At 45.9% G+C, this 14,407-nt stretch overlaps 3 protein-coding genes across 13 annotated transcripts in view; 1 reads left to right on the top strand and 2 right to left on the bottom strand.

Moving 5' to 3' along the window:
• The window catches only part of LOC6537090 (unconventional myosin-XVIIIa), a 30,767-nt gene that overhangs the window by 5,030 nt on the left and 11,330 nt on the right, over positions 1-14,407 (bottom strand). For 7 of the 11 annotated variants that reach the window (XM_002097615.4, XM_015192621.2, XM_015192623.2 and 4 more), the window contains 2 exons: positions 3,956-4,090; positions 3,667-3,894 (listed from right to left, as the gene is read on the bottom strand). In XM_002097615.4, coding sequence (XP_002097651.2) covers positions 3,667-3,894; positions 3,956-4,090 — 363 coding nt within the window. Of the gene's footprint in view, positions 1-982; positions 2,729-3,666; positions 3,895-3,955; positions 4,091-9,351; positions 9,550-14,407 lie in introns of those variants that run through there. The other 4 variants (XM_015192619.2, XM_015192624.2, XM_015192625.2 and 1 more) reach the window with 4 other exon arrangements.
• Positions 5,506-9,345, bottom strand: LOC26534811. The gene has a single exon (XM_015192628.2). The coding sequence runs from the start codon at positions 7,572-7,574 to the stop codon at positions 5,652-5,654; it is 1,923 nt and encodes a 640-aa protein (XP_015048114.1). The 5' UTR covers positions 7,575-9,345; the 3' UTR covers positions 5,506-5,651.
• Positions 12,046-13,961, top strand: LOC6537091 (lipase member H). Its single transcript, XM_002097616.4, has 3 exons — positions 12,046-12,398; positions 12,468-12,711; positions 12,926-13,961. Exons 1-3 carry the CDS (start codon positions 12,323-12,325, stop codon positions 13,767-13,769), a joined length of 1,164 nt encoding a protein of 387 aa, XP_002097652.1. The 5' UTR covers positions 12,046-12,322; the 3' UTR covers positions 13,770-13,961.

Below are 14,407 nucleotides of genomic sequence, written 5' to 3'. Positions count from 1 at the left end.
AACGATTTCTGACTAATTTGGGTCCAAACAAGTGAAATCATTATTTATAAAACTTTGTCGGAGTGCCGAGATATAGTGAGTAAACGAATACATTTGTAAAACCTTGATCCACAAAAGTGATAGCAGGAAGCACTTGTTTTATCTTTTTATAGATGTGTTTACTTGTATCTAATAAAGTCATAGTTTATTTCATAAATTAAAAAAAAAGGCCCTAGTTGTGATAAATAATAAAATATTAAAATTCAATATATTCCTATTTAAAACAAACATCTCATCGATGTCATCCGGCTTCTTTTGGCATTCCCATGACGTTAAATATACTAGAGAACCAGCATACATTGAAATCGGTAAAAAATAAAGTGAAGCGTAAATGGATTTTGGATCACATAAAGTGACAAAAGAATTACTCACTTTCAAGGATTATTTCCTACAACACAGATCAAAGCATATCTGTCAAAAAAAAGTACCACAATTCAATCTTATTCGTATGCCACATATCTAAACTGACTCAATAAAATGCAGAAGGTCGGTTCAATGCCCACAAAAATATGTGATTCTATGATTTAAAAATTTTCCAAATAATAGAATTTCCAGAAAATACTATGGAGAATCTATTTTAAAAGTATCCAGCCCACCTTAACTTTTGATTTATTCTATTTGGCCCCAAAACGAAAAACAAAACATTTTGAATATGAATATGGAATATTTTCCTCCCGCCCAAAAGAATTCCAACTTGTGAATCACACAGTATTTGATTCCAAAAATAGATCCTCCACCTCTTCAACTCAGGTGTGGGGAAAGGCGGAGGAGCTTCGCCGCTGTCAATGTCAGCATGGAAGCCCCGTCCTACCGCCGGTGTGTTTGTTTAGGAATTTAATATTTATGATGAGGAGACATCATCACCCCCACTCAGCGATGGACGTAATAGTAGAGAGGCGGAAAATTGTGTCAACGACAAGCTCAAGGCTAGCGCATCTGGTACCTCATCATCCTCCTCACGAATGGTGCGATCATCATCATCGTCATTGTCCCCTGCGGTTAGACTGATGGTGGCCACAGATGACTCCCGATCCCGGGCAACCGAATTACCACGCGACGTTGGCGTATGGGGAAGCTGTTTGGCCAGTTGAAAGGCCTTGGTCAAGATGTTCTGCGAGGAGCGAGTGCGTCCCACCGATCCGCAGCGCTCCATGCTGTTCCTCTCTCGCTGACGCTCTATCAGCGATATTGTATCGTAGTCATCGTATCCGGAACAGGTGCTGCCTGGGGTGGTGCAGCGACTGTCCGATCCTCCTCCTGCACGACCATTGCAGGTGGTTCTTCGCGTCCTCCTGCCCATGGCGGTCCACTCCTCCTGCACATGATCCGTGCGCTTCAGGAAATTCTGTATCTTCTCACTCAGATAGGCGGAGGAGGTGCGCGGATCCTCGAAAGAGGGCGAGGCACGCATCGACTGATGCACCGGTTGTCTTTGGCATCCGAGCACAAAGGAGAGGTTGCCATCAAAGACCACAGGGGAACTCTCCAGCTGTCGCATTTCGTAGGGATCGACTCCACCCGATCCCCGCGTGTAACTCTGCGGGAAGACTCTTCGCGGTGGCGTCTGTAGACGCGAGTTGGAGGTAAAGTTGGAGATCGATGACTGGGTGGAGCAGCGCGAGGACACAGAGAAGGCCGGACTGGGCGAACGGTTCACCAGGCGATGATGGTCACTGTCCGATCCTGTGGGGGGATTCAGTGGCAGTTTCAGCGAGACCTCGTATGGTATTTCAGAGTCCTTATTACCCAGCAAGGACGATGAAAGCGACGAGCTGCCGGCACTGCCACCAGTGGATTTGAAAGTGTATTTGTTGGTGGTGTGCTGGTGGCTGAGTGTGGAACGTGTGGTGTGGCCATTGCTTAGCACAGGACTCTGCTCCCGCTGCTTAGGCAGCAGGCGGAGCTGCTTCCTGGCTTGGCTGGCAGGTGGTTTGGGTGGACGTGCCAGAGGGGCGGATCCGCTCAACGTGGAGTTCAACGATGAACCGCTGCTGTTGTTGGATGCCAGGACTCCTGATCTAGGGCCGCCGTTCATGGCTGCCAGTACGCGAGCCAGGAACTTCTCCTTCTCCAATCGGTCCGATTCTAGAGGTCCTGCATTCTCCTCTCCTGAAGCTGCAATGTCAGCAGTAGCCTCATTAGCAGGCGACAGGGGAGGCATGGGTTCGGATTAGTGGCAAGCGGGGCTGAGGGGGTTAGCTTTTTTGGGGTTCGTTTTGGGGTCGATGTTGGCTCGATGGTTTGTTTCTGTGCAAATTTCCTTGGCCAATATTTGTCGGATTTTCGTTTCTGTTCGCAAATTTCGAAATTTATGTGTCGTTTTTGTTATATCAATCGAGTTGGTTTTTTTGGTGTAGTTGGTTTTCGTGTGTCGGTGGGGATTATATTATGCTAGGGGCTGTCAAAAACTTGAGACCGTTGATGCAATTTAAATTTATCTCGGACTGAATTTTTCTGTGGCTTGTTGTTGCTGCATTTATTTTGGCCTCAGCACGCGCGCGCTTCAAATTGCCAGCTTTTCAGATTTTCCTTTGTTTTCGCTGGCTTTTTATTGCTTTTGGCAGCGATTTTTCACACACGCACGGCAGGGAAACGAATCGAGACAGATCAGATCGGATGGGATCGGATCGGATCACATCACATCGAATCTCCCGGTCACGGCGCTATGGGCCTCAGGCGAACGCGACGTTTACTCGGCAACTAAGTGATGCGTACGGATTTCGCTTGGTTCTGGCCAGCAGAAAAGCTCACCGGCAATTCGGCTCTCCCATTTTGGCGAACCATCAGCCAGATAAATCTCTTTTTCTCGCGAGGCAGAGGAGAGGCGTCATCGGGCCAAGTCAATTGCAATATCGGAGCAGTTCCGACTATCACATAATCTACGGATGTCTCTTCTTTTCGGCCAACTGTTGATCCCATAATTTGGCAATCCTTGGCAGTATTATGTAAAGTTTATCGCATCACCATCCCAGCATCCCAGCTGCAACTCAACTGTTGCGCGACAAAGTGTTATTAATGATCTTTTAGAGCATTTAAAAATACATCTGGCTATTCTCGTGTGCGATATGTGCGAAACATTGCCCAAGTATCCACATCCACTTCCACATCCCATCCCTTCCATCCATCTCCACCAGAATATGTACGCTCGCACAGACTCTGAGAGTCAGAGTCGGTTTGGTGTTCAATGCCCAAAATGCTATTTTTAGCCCACTTCAAAAACGAAATAATTCAAATGAAAGAGAATGGAAATTCACTGGCGAAATGTGCATCTTGATTACTTTGACTTAGGAAAAGGCAATCGATCTCTACTTAGTTAAGCATTTGTCTGAATGCAAAAAGAAGTATACAGTAGGGCCAATGATTATATTAAATATTGACTTGATAAACCATAAAACCATTCCTCTATAAATACTTATTTTTCTTGCAACAGAATCTGTTTCGCGATGAGGAACCCCCACTGCAATACCATCTAAATATATTAAGCATTCATTTTCTTTTGGCGCCCCAGATATCCAAGCACTTTGGCAGTGCAAACATGATCTCGCAGATGACTTGTCATGTCATATGGCGCAATTTTAATTGCATACCCACTCGAGCACATGCTCATCAGGATTTTAAGAAATTTACCTTGGCTTCCAGCTTTTGGTTTTCCGCCTTGACCTCGCTGCGATCACACTCGATCTTCTCCAGCTTGGCTCGCAGCATTAGCAGCTCCTCGTTAGCCGTCTTCAGCTGCTCCTCGGTGCGATGAACGTTGAGCAGGGGAGTGACCCGCACCAGGAGACGCCACCAAGGCCAGTCGCGAACGGCAAGGAATGCCTTCACATTGCGTTGAATGCATCGCACTGCCAGTTCCTAAGGCGTTAAATGATATCGGTTAATACTCTCTTTCTGAAAATAGTTAGGTTTCATTTACCTGAACTCGTCGTTGGGACATCTTCTTGCGGGCCAAATAGCCGCGGCAGAAAGCTTGCAGCTGTATAATGCGATCTGAGAGCAGGACATCGCGCTTGGCTTCCAGATCACTAAGGACTCCTGAGCGGAAGAGGATCTGAAATAAATAATGTATTCTTCATAAGTATGAGATTGTAAGCAGTATACAAATATTTTACGATTCAATTACTATTTGTTATCAATAAAACGATCATATAATCAGAACGAATTGCTAGAGCTAAACATTTCATAAAATATTTAGTTTACAGTTTTAATATAATTAAAATAGATTGTTGCTCAGTGGTCATTTGTTTACAACAAAACATTTCATGGATTTTGCTGTCGGCGAGTACCAGAAACACAAATGTAAACCTAAAATGAGTAATTTGTTTATAATTCATGTTCAGCACTTTAACACGAAATAGTGCATATAGTCTGAAGTAATTTAATAAATGTACTATAAATAGAGCTTCATTCCAATTAATGGTCACGTTAATTAAGAGGGATTTACAATAAGGAAACCTGGACCCACCCTATTATTAGGTTCGTGATAAAATTAAGAGTCCGGCGGAAAGTGAGAAATCGAAAAACAAAACCGCATCATTTCCTAAAGTGAAGGTCAAGGTGGGCTGACTCAGCTCAGATAATGCAGATTAATGGAGCGACACAAGGGGGAAAATTCAAATTTTGAGCAATTCAAAAACACCTGTGTGCAAAAAGATGCCACACTCTGACAGGTGTGAAAGTGAGAAGAGGCAACGTCGCCGGCAGTGGGCAATGAAAACGAAAACGAAATTGTAAACAAGATATGGCCATATAGCAAAAACACACTGGAATGGTGCCCTCCTAATGGCGGATCATGCTGGTGGAAATGCACAAAGTCGACGGGTGTATCCATCGCATATGTGTTTAGCATATTTAGGGCCACCGGGTTCCCATACAAATTAGCTGCTGAAAGACGCACCTTCGAGGTGTGGCCCCCATCTCAGGCCGTCTCTGTCTGTCAACGCCGAATTCGCGACCGAGTCGAGAAACTATTTTCTCGAAATTTTAATTATGCCCGGCACGTAGACAAAAATGAAAGTAAACCAATGTGAAATGGCAAACTAAACGGTCTTGTGCCGCCAAGTGCTGATTGTCTGTGGCACAGTCATCACCTGCTGGTGGTCGGATGGATGCCTGGACACTCGGATGGGTCCATTTGGAGCCAGGGAGTGGTTGGCACAGAGCGATAAAGAGCCATATGAAGTGCTTGTCTGGGATTCAGCCAACCGATAATTCTAATTTCTTAGACAAAGAGAAAGTTAAGCTCAACGCTAAGAATATCTTTATAGGAAATGAAGGAACAGGCAAATACAAAATAAGATTAATAAAATGTCGTATAGCCACCAAAGAATTTTTAAAGAGGAACTTTCAATCCGGGAAGTGTGCCCCAAAAACCAGGTGTTAGGACCCCGGAAAGCAAAACTAAAGCGGTGAAAGGAAAGGGATAGTGCCAGAGGAGAGGAGGAAAGATAAACCCATAGCTAGTGGTTTTGTACAATAAATATTTATTCCATATACAGCATACGTTGGATAGAGTTAGATATAGACAGGTGCAAGACAGTAGATGCAGCTGAGAGCTTATAGTGGAGTGGCTGGGGAGGATCGGAAGCGGGATCGGCGCTGCCGCTGCCAAGTCAGTGCAGCCGCATAGTTACCTCTTTTGTGTAGGTGGGATAGATCTCAACCTGTGTCTGGATGCAGCGCACAGCTTGCACCTGGGCCACCACCTTGCTGGCCACCACAGTGGGGCAGTTCGACGCGGCGGTGGCACTTTTTTTGCCAGCCGCCGCAGCTGCCTCGAATTTCTGTAAAAGCTCCGCGATCTTGTTGGATTTGGTACAGCATTTTGCATCCGGCGGTTGTTCCTCCGCTTCATCGCCTTCCGATTCACAAAGACTACCGGTGGAGTTACTCGTGGACGTAGAGAGCTGGGTGTTGCTTATGTGTCCCGAATCATCCGAATCCTCTTCTTGCTCTGCGCGGATTTCCTTAGTGGGTTTCTTCAGATTCTGTGGTGGTGCGATCTTTACATCCTGGACCACTTTAACGAGTAGTTCCTGATTTTTGTCGGAGGTTTCTCCCAACTTCGGGGGTATAATCTTGCAGGACTCCAGTTTGGGTCTGCCCATCTTCTCCTCGTTGGCGTAGTGCAGCTTCTGTAGCTTCTTCTTGCTCTTCACCAACTGCGAGTGCTCCTTAGTTACTCCTCTACTAGTGCTCCTTTTGGGCTTGGCACTCATGCTCTCCACCTGACGCAGGATATCCTGGCCCTTGGCCAAACACTTCACGAGCAGTTCATCGCTATTTGCATTGGGAGACTTTGTCTTTACCCCTTCCGGTTTCAGTGTGGAGTTGGCTCTCCTGGCCGTCGGTCTGGCGGTTATGTGCCTCTTCTCCAGGCTGGAGTTGGCTCGCTTGGGCATGGCTACAGCAGTTGGAATGGCTGCTCCTGCAGGTGCAGTAGTATTTAGGGTCAGCATGGACCGAGTGCGTTGCTTACTGGATGTCCTGGAATTAATCGGTTGCTCCAGGCAAAAACTTTCGCTGCGTTTGCGAAGACTCGATTGTTTGCGCACCGGTATCCTGCTGCCACTTAGATCACTCAGGGAGTTGTATCTGGAATCGCCTCCTGCTCCCCGTAGTAGCAACACTGATCCTGCCAGTTCCGGGGACTGGTAGACCTGCATCCTGGGCCTGCCCATGCTCAGTGTACTGTGTGACTTGGACAACATGGGCTGGCGATCGCTGAACTCCGCTGGTGGAGCGGGCAGCTCCTCTTGAGAAGCTAGCATAATTCCCTCCAACGGTGGATACTCGCTTAGTATGTGGTCAAAACTTTGAAGCACCTCGTTCAGTTTGCTCTCATCGTGAGCCACCTTCTCCAGCTCCGCGAATATCTCATCCTCCAACGACTGCTGCGCCAAATTGAGACTCAGGCTCAAGTGACTTTCCTCATCGCTGTCCACATAGGTGCACACACTGCTGCTCATCTGGCTGGACATTTGCAGCGGGACGGGACTTGTGGGCACCACCTTGGGCGTGTACTTCCCACCCACACATCCGCCATCTACCGTGCTGATTGCACTCATGGATCTGGTGTGCTTGCTGCCCTTGCAATACAGTTTTCCACTCAGCTTGGGCGTTAGATTATCCTCGATTTTGTGGCGTATGTGGGAGAAGAACTTCTTGCCCGCCCCCAATCCGTGCTTGGGGGTAGTGGGCGTGGCAGCGGCAAGGGGCGGCGGGTTACTGCGCACCTGGCTCAACTTGGACTTGACCGTGTGCTTGTACATTGCGGAATTATGTAAAGCAATGGTCCAATGGTCCAGCGACTGGCGACAACGGCGAGTAAAAGTGCATATAATTTCGCAATAAATTGCAGTTTCCTTTTCGATACTCGAAGGCGACTGACTGGCCACCACTTTCACGGCTGGGGCGGCAACTACTGGTGCTCTCGGATGTGGTAAGGTGTTTTCTCTTCGGGCTCGGCGACGCAACTGAATTGGCCAAACAGACGCAGCCCGAGACCAAGTCCAAGCCAAATGCTGGCTCTGCATTCGAAAGTGGCTTATCGAGAAACGGCTGGCACATAAACACAGCTCGAAGCACCGAAACACTGAAACACCAACAAAAACACAAACTTGGCTGAGGTCGCGGCCGCTGGTAATTGGCCGAGGGAAAGGGGCGAGTGAATGCAACCAAAGCAAAGAGCCACCGAGCAGCGACCCCCCAACCACTAACAAATCACCGATCCTCCGGCTGGACCAATGATGCTAATTACAAGCAACAACAATTGGCCACACATGCTCGACTTGCGGCTACCCAGCATAATTAGTCACATCATCGCCATCAAGGCAATCACAAAAGAAAAGCGAAACAAGTGAGGCAATGGACTAGGTCTGGAACTGCCCTCGGCTACTTATTTGTTATTCCATTTTGCCTTTTCATTGCCAGCAATTGGACAAGCCCAGTGTGCCTCACAAAATCACAAAAGATTCAAAGAGATCCACGAATGAAGGGGGCAAAAGTGCCATGTTCATTGGGGAAAAATAAATATTGGTTTAGGCTGCACTGGTCTAGACTTCAGAGGTTGCAACATGGATGAAAGGTCGTTAGCCTGGGTTCTACACCCTAGTAAATTGTAATGGTCTTTCAAATGGGCTTGTTATTAATAGTATCTAAGAAGAACCCTTTAACAATAATGGTACATTACAGACAACCAAAGTCAAGTCATAATATAAACTATAACGTAAGACAGGGATAATAAAATGGAAATTATTTGAAATAAGTAAGCCTGTGTGTGAGGCAAATATGAATAACATACAAGTACAATGTTTCATTTTCTGTCATTGGAAGGCAAAAAATAGACAAACGATTTCTGGAATTTGAAGTATGATCGTTTAAAGTTAACTCTTAATAGTTGCGAAATTTACACCATTGAACTTTGTGATCAGTTTACAGCGACCTCAGATGGCATTAAATTACAGCCTTCGTAGTATCGACCAAATCTGTGAAAACAATTGCACGTCGCACTTCAAGATCAGGAAATCCTTGATCCCCGCAGTCATTATTACCATGATCGTGACAGAAGCTGCAGTAACGATGTCATTGGGGCTTCCCTTACCGATTTCGAGGCAATTACAAGAAACATAACTGAAGTAAACAACAACCCACCGACAAATGTCGATGGGATTACACGGTCTGAGGTCCGTTCGAAACGCATCTCTCGCAGCTTCCTGGTTATTGTTTCATAATTAAAAACTAGTTTACATATGTATGCATATATGTAGGCAGGGCTCGTCAGGGGGCCTGTAGATTAAGGCTAAAAAACCAGCCGCGCCCCCTTCCAAAGAGAGGCGTTAATGAAGTTTTCGTGTCTCGATTGCGTTTGGTTTCGGCTTTATTTTATATTTTCCCATCCATCCGAACGGGAGAGCTAATTTAAAAGGTATTTCCCCCCAATATCTCCTCTGTGGCGTTGACAGAACCCGCCACAATCGCGTTACATAATCATGTTCGGCTGGCAGAAAGCCATCAGCCATCAGCCACGAACCACTCCCCATTTCTAATGAAAGCGAACGCTGGAAATTTCACTTTGGTTTAAAAAGAAAGAAAAAAATTTTAATGTGCACTGGTCAAATGTGGTTTCCCAGTGAGGCGAATGCAGGTTGCAACGTCATTTTCGATTTTTGTTTTGGTTGCCGTTTTTTCTTTCTTTTTTATTTTTGGTGAAAGTCGGCGAGGCGACAACGCCGCCGTGCGTGTGTTCGTAATCATAATCGGAGGAATCGGTATTGGATTCGGATTCGGATTTGGACACTTTCCCGTACGTACAAGGCGGACGCAAGCGATGGCACAGCCGATGGTGAGCAGTCCCAGGATTGGCTGCGGCGCCACCAAATCCTCCTGCCCCTCGCCACAGAATAGGCTCAGGATTTGAGCACTGTTGCGAAATGATGCGGCGGCACTCGCGTTGCCACTCCACGGCAAACAAACTGCGCTTTTATCCGACCACATCTCGACGAGCTCTCGAGAGCTCAGGCGATTTCCATTCGCAGACATCAACTGAATCCCAGCGCAGCGCTGTCCATCTGGAGCCCACCTCCCAGGCGCAGAGATTACATCTGGGGAATTCTATACCCCGGGACAGGCAACAATGCCGAGATGAACTTGACCGTGAAAGTAACCAGCGTCATCGGCGAGAGGAGAAAGAGTCGCTGGGGAAGACGAGCAAACTGGAATCGCTGCAAGTGACGTCAAAGTTGCTTTATTACGATCACTTCACTGGCCACTGGGCACCGACATCCACTGACCAGTCGAAAGCACAGTTCGGTTCACAGTTGCACCGCTGAGAACAGGAAATACAAAACTCAAGCGGGCAGCCGAGTGAATCCAAAGATGTTGCACGTAACCGATATCTTCCCAGAAAGACAAGACACCGGGGGACAGGACTTTAGAGCCAGACAGGCTATGGTAAAGTAGAATTACTTAAAATATAATAAATTATCTAGCCAAAGGATTAGCTGACATAAGTTATTAAAACTTGTATTTTATTTAAAAATTCCTGTAATGGATCTTACTTAACAAACATCTAAGCCGCAAATTTAAAATGCGAAATAATTCCATAAAAAAAAATCGCAAAATTCTAGTTTAAGTTTACGATTTTTTAGAGAAGCAACATCAACAGCATCGAAGTGAATTAGTCTTCATTTCAAGCATAAATTATTCAAATGCTTTTATCAATTCCCATTTAAAACTAGAAGCTTAAGAAAATGCCTACATAGCTGGTGAAAGAGGCTGAATACAAATCAAACTTGTGGTCATTTGGCAAAGTCATGCTTACTTCGATAGGCTCCAAAGTGGAGATGAGTGAGTAACCAGTTTGAGGTTTCCTCAAAAAGTGAACGCTGCTGTGGTGGATCCACCTAGAAAGGGATCGCGATGATTGAGAGGTGCCCATTTAATATAATAATTGCAGGGTAAGTCCAAGTTAATGAAAGGATCCTGACGAGGCTGTGATGGTTCGCATGCCATTAGCAATTACAGGAGACTGCAGTTGGAAAACGTTTCAATATCTGCTGACTGACAAATGGCAGCCAACGAATTCCAAGGTAATTTCTCGATTAGATTGAAAGTAACAGCCAATTTGTTGGACAAATACACGGTACAATGCCAACGGATTCCGTTGCGATGCGTTGCGTTGTGTTGCGTTTCGTTTCGTTTTAGATAATGGAAATAACAATAAGCACACATTATGTGTTTGCCTTAAAACGTAAATCCTGTCAATAAACTTTTTGTAACAAGTCGGCGCGAGATCAGCACACACGACAACGGCAACGCCACGCACGGGTTTAACGATCTCTAAAGAAATCTATATAAATGTTAACATGAGCATGAATGAGTTTTAGCCAAAAATTCGAAGAAGAGGAAGAGCACGAGCAAGGCAAGTCGTAAACCCAACTTAACACCTGCTAAATGCTTGGCAAAACAGAGCTGAACCCTAACCCACTTGGGATCTTTTGGCCCAGTCTCCAAAATCTCGGCCGCATTTCGTGTGGGGCAGGTGAAAAGTGCGGAAGTGTATAGTTCTAAGTGGGATCAACGACTCCACGCCCTGGTTTTCTGTTTACCAACCTCATTTTATTAATTGGAATGTGATCTGAATAGGGTACAACAAGCGAGTTATTTACTTTGAATTCTATCCGTGATTTATTTAATAATTAACCAATAATGGCTAAATTAACTAAATTATTAGCCATTAAGTGAGATGGCAGGTTCAAATGCATTTCCCTATTATTTCGATTATCTGGCGTGCAATTATTTAATTTATTTAATCCAATCCAACATGTTGTAATGCACAATCCCTTGCGAAACGACAGATCAAATTATTGACTCAGAGTGCGATCATTTTCCAATTAATATTAATGATATCTCAGGCCAACTTATATAAGCAGGCCACTGACAGAGATCAACCAACTGGTGATGGCGTTATCGACCCGAAACCGTAAATCAGTTAAAGATATGCGTGTCGATTATATTATGCTAGCACAGTCACTTTTAATCAATGCATAAATTAATAAATTATGAAGATCCGAGTGCTCAGTGAAAGCCTATTGACCCACTATCTGTCACTGTCTATGGCTGAAAAGGTGGTTAAGAGTAGCATCGATACCCCTTGAGTTGCGTGTTCCGTTCTCGAGCATCCCCATTATTGACACGCCGTGAAGTGTTTGCCTGCACTTAGCCACAAAACCTGCGGCTTTCTGCCACTGCAACAGCCGCAACAACGATAGGTTGACTGCACTGGTATCGGCGCTGACCAGCCCGCCGTTCCAACCAGTTAGTGGTCGTTCATCATGACAGTGACCGCTCTGCTGCCGCTGCTGCTGTTGCTGCTGCTGCTGCTGATGCTACTGCTGTTGCTGCTGCTGCTGTGGCTGCTGCTCCCGCCGCTGGTGGGCCGCCCTTGCCGGTCGCCGGCGGCAGAGACAGAGACAGAACGCAGCGGGCTTTATTTAACCAAGCCTCCGTTTAGAATTTAGCAATACTTCGGTTCGAGGCTTGTAGCGATTCGGAGGTGTACGACAGGTTAGCCCCGCTCAGATCTGCTCTGCCAGGCTCAGAAATTTCACGTTCTTTTAGTGAGCACCGCGAGTGAGTGATAAAATTTGGATCGCGCATTGTGGCAGAATTTCGAGAAACAACAGAACATTTTAAATCGCACTTAAGTGATTCGTGAATCTTAATTGACGCCTGGTCGTGAATTGTCATCGCGTTTTTGGCTTTGGCCAGTTCGGGATCGTTTATGGGATCGTTAACGGAAATGCATTTATTACGCTGGTCGCTGTGGACGTGGCTGCTGCTCCTTGGCGCAGTGGGAAGTAAGTGATGATCGCACCCATCCGATTTTTGTGTTCGATGTGCAGCTTTTGGATCGTCTGTTCTTTCAGTGGATGCGTCTGTTGACTACTTCGCCTATGCTCCCGGCAAGTGCGAGTTGTCCATTTCGAATGTGATCCAGGACATGATTACCACTGAGGCTGGCCTTATCCTCGGAAGGCCACGTCCCTCGCAAACAAAGCTGTTGCGATACGATCTTTATACGCCCCTGAATCCCGAGGAGCGTCAATTACTGCGACCAGGCGATCTGACCATGCTAAGGAACTCGCATTTCAACCCCAAATGGCCAGTTAGGTAAGTGCGTAAAAGACACTCAATTTGACCAAGTATAATTATCCTATCAGAATGTGTCGTTTCAAATAATATTTTATAATATTTTATAATATAATATAATATATTTCAAGCAATATTGATTTAGAACGTATTTGTGCCCAGTTTTTATTTATATAATTAATAAGTGGTTTTAATTGCTAGTGCTCCATTGATCGTTGTGTGTCTTTTTTCTTAGGGTTTCCATTCATGGATGGGCGGGAAAGAGTGTCACCTGCTCGAATGCCGCCATCAAGGATGCCTACCTATCCCGGGGCAATTACAACGTAATAATTCTGGACTGGAGTCGCCAGGCGTTGGACATCAGCTATCCACGTGTGTCAAAGCAGCTCCCATCGATAGCTGGCAATGTGGCCAAATTGCTAAGGTTTCTCCATGACAACACAGGAGTACCCTACGAGCAAATCTATTTGATTGGCCACAGCGCCGGGAGTCACATCTCTGGATTGACTGGCAAGCTGTTAAAGCCGCAGCGCTTGGGTGCCATTTTTGCCCTGGATCCCGCTGGCCTCACTCAACTCAGCCTGGGACCCGAGGACAGGCTGGATGTCAACGATGCCTTGTATGTGGAGTCAATTCACACGGATCTAACGCTTCTCGGCAATCCGAGTACCAAGCTCAGTCACGCCTCCTTCTTCGCCAACTGGGGCCTCGGGCAGCCACATTGTCCCAACGCCACGGCCACGGAGTTCGATTTTGTCTGCGACCACTTCGCGGCCATGTTCTACTTTGCCGAGTCAGTCCGTCAGCCAAAATCATTTGCCGCCTTGCGCTGCAGCTCAGCGAAATCGGTACTCTCGGCCACCTGCAACTGCAACGTCGGAGGCAGCGGAAAATATGCAGTCCAAACATGCACCGGCAACGAGTTCATGGGCGGTGAGCCGGCGGTCCCCAAAAGAGGTATCTTTTATCTGAGCACGCTGCCCCAGTCTCCGTACGGCTCCGGCGATGGGCTGGTTCACGTCAAAAGACCCCGGCCGTCCACTGTTCGGGAGACGGCAAACCGACGCCCATTTGGCTAGATCTAGATCGGAGCAAGCCAAGATTGCTACAGACCAAAAAGTGATTTTTTTTTTGTATTTAAGTCTAGACTAAGCGAAGAATCTATCCTCCCAAAGAATTCGAATTAGGGAAACATTATTTAACACTTAACTAATCATTCGGTATTTCTTTAATAAAGTGGATCACTCCGCAGGTTTATGGAGGTAATTAAACGCAGCCTATTATTATTTGCCCTTCTTAATTTTCATCAACTATTGAACGTGTTGAGTCAATGTCAACTCTTCGGATTAAACAGCCTAAGTACGCGTGAGTAAAAACAATTAGATGTTAGTTGAGTTGCCTTCGACTGCGAGTAATTAATCTTAGGGGAACGTGGTATGGAAAGCCAACATAGAGGGGAGAGAAGGCAGAAAGACATCGGTCAAACTGGTTCATCGACAGCCAATTTCAGAAAAAAATCAGCAATTGAGATGAAATATATTTAATATACATTTACGAAAACCTGTTGGACTAACTGCTGACGCAATTAGAAACTACAATATTTAATTATATAAAGAAAATAAATGTTGCACATAATTGATTTTTGACATTTGGGTTTTTTTAACCATTCATTTTTATTGGGGCCGTTAATTAAATATGCGCGCTTTGGGGCGTCATT

Source organism: Drosophila yakuba, chromosome 3R, assembly GCF_016746365.2.
Source record: "Drosophila yakuba strain Tai18E2 chromosome 3R, Prin_Dyak_Tai18E2_2.1, whole genome shotgun sequence".
Classification (NCBI taxonomy): Eukaryota; Metazoa; Arthropoda; class Insecta; order Diptera; family Drosophilidae; genus Drosophila; species Drosophila yakuba.
The sequence above is the reverse complement of the archived record's forward strand: the minus strand, read 5'-3'. Positions and strand labels throughout refer to the sequence as shown.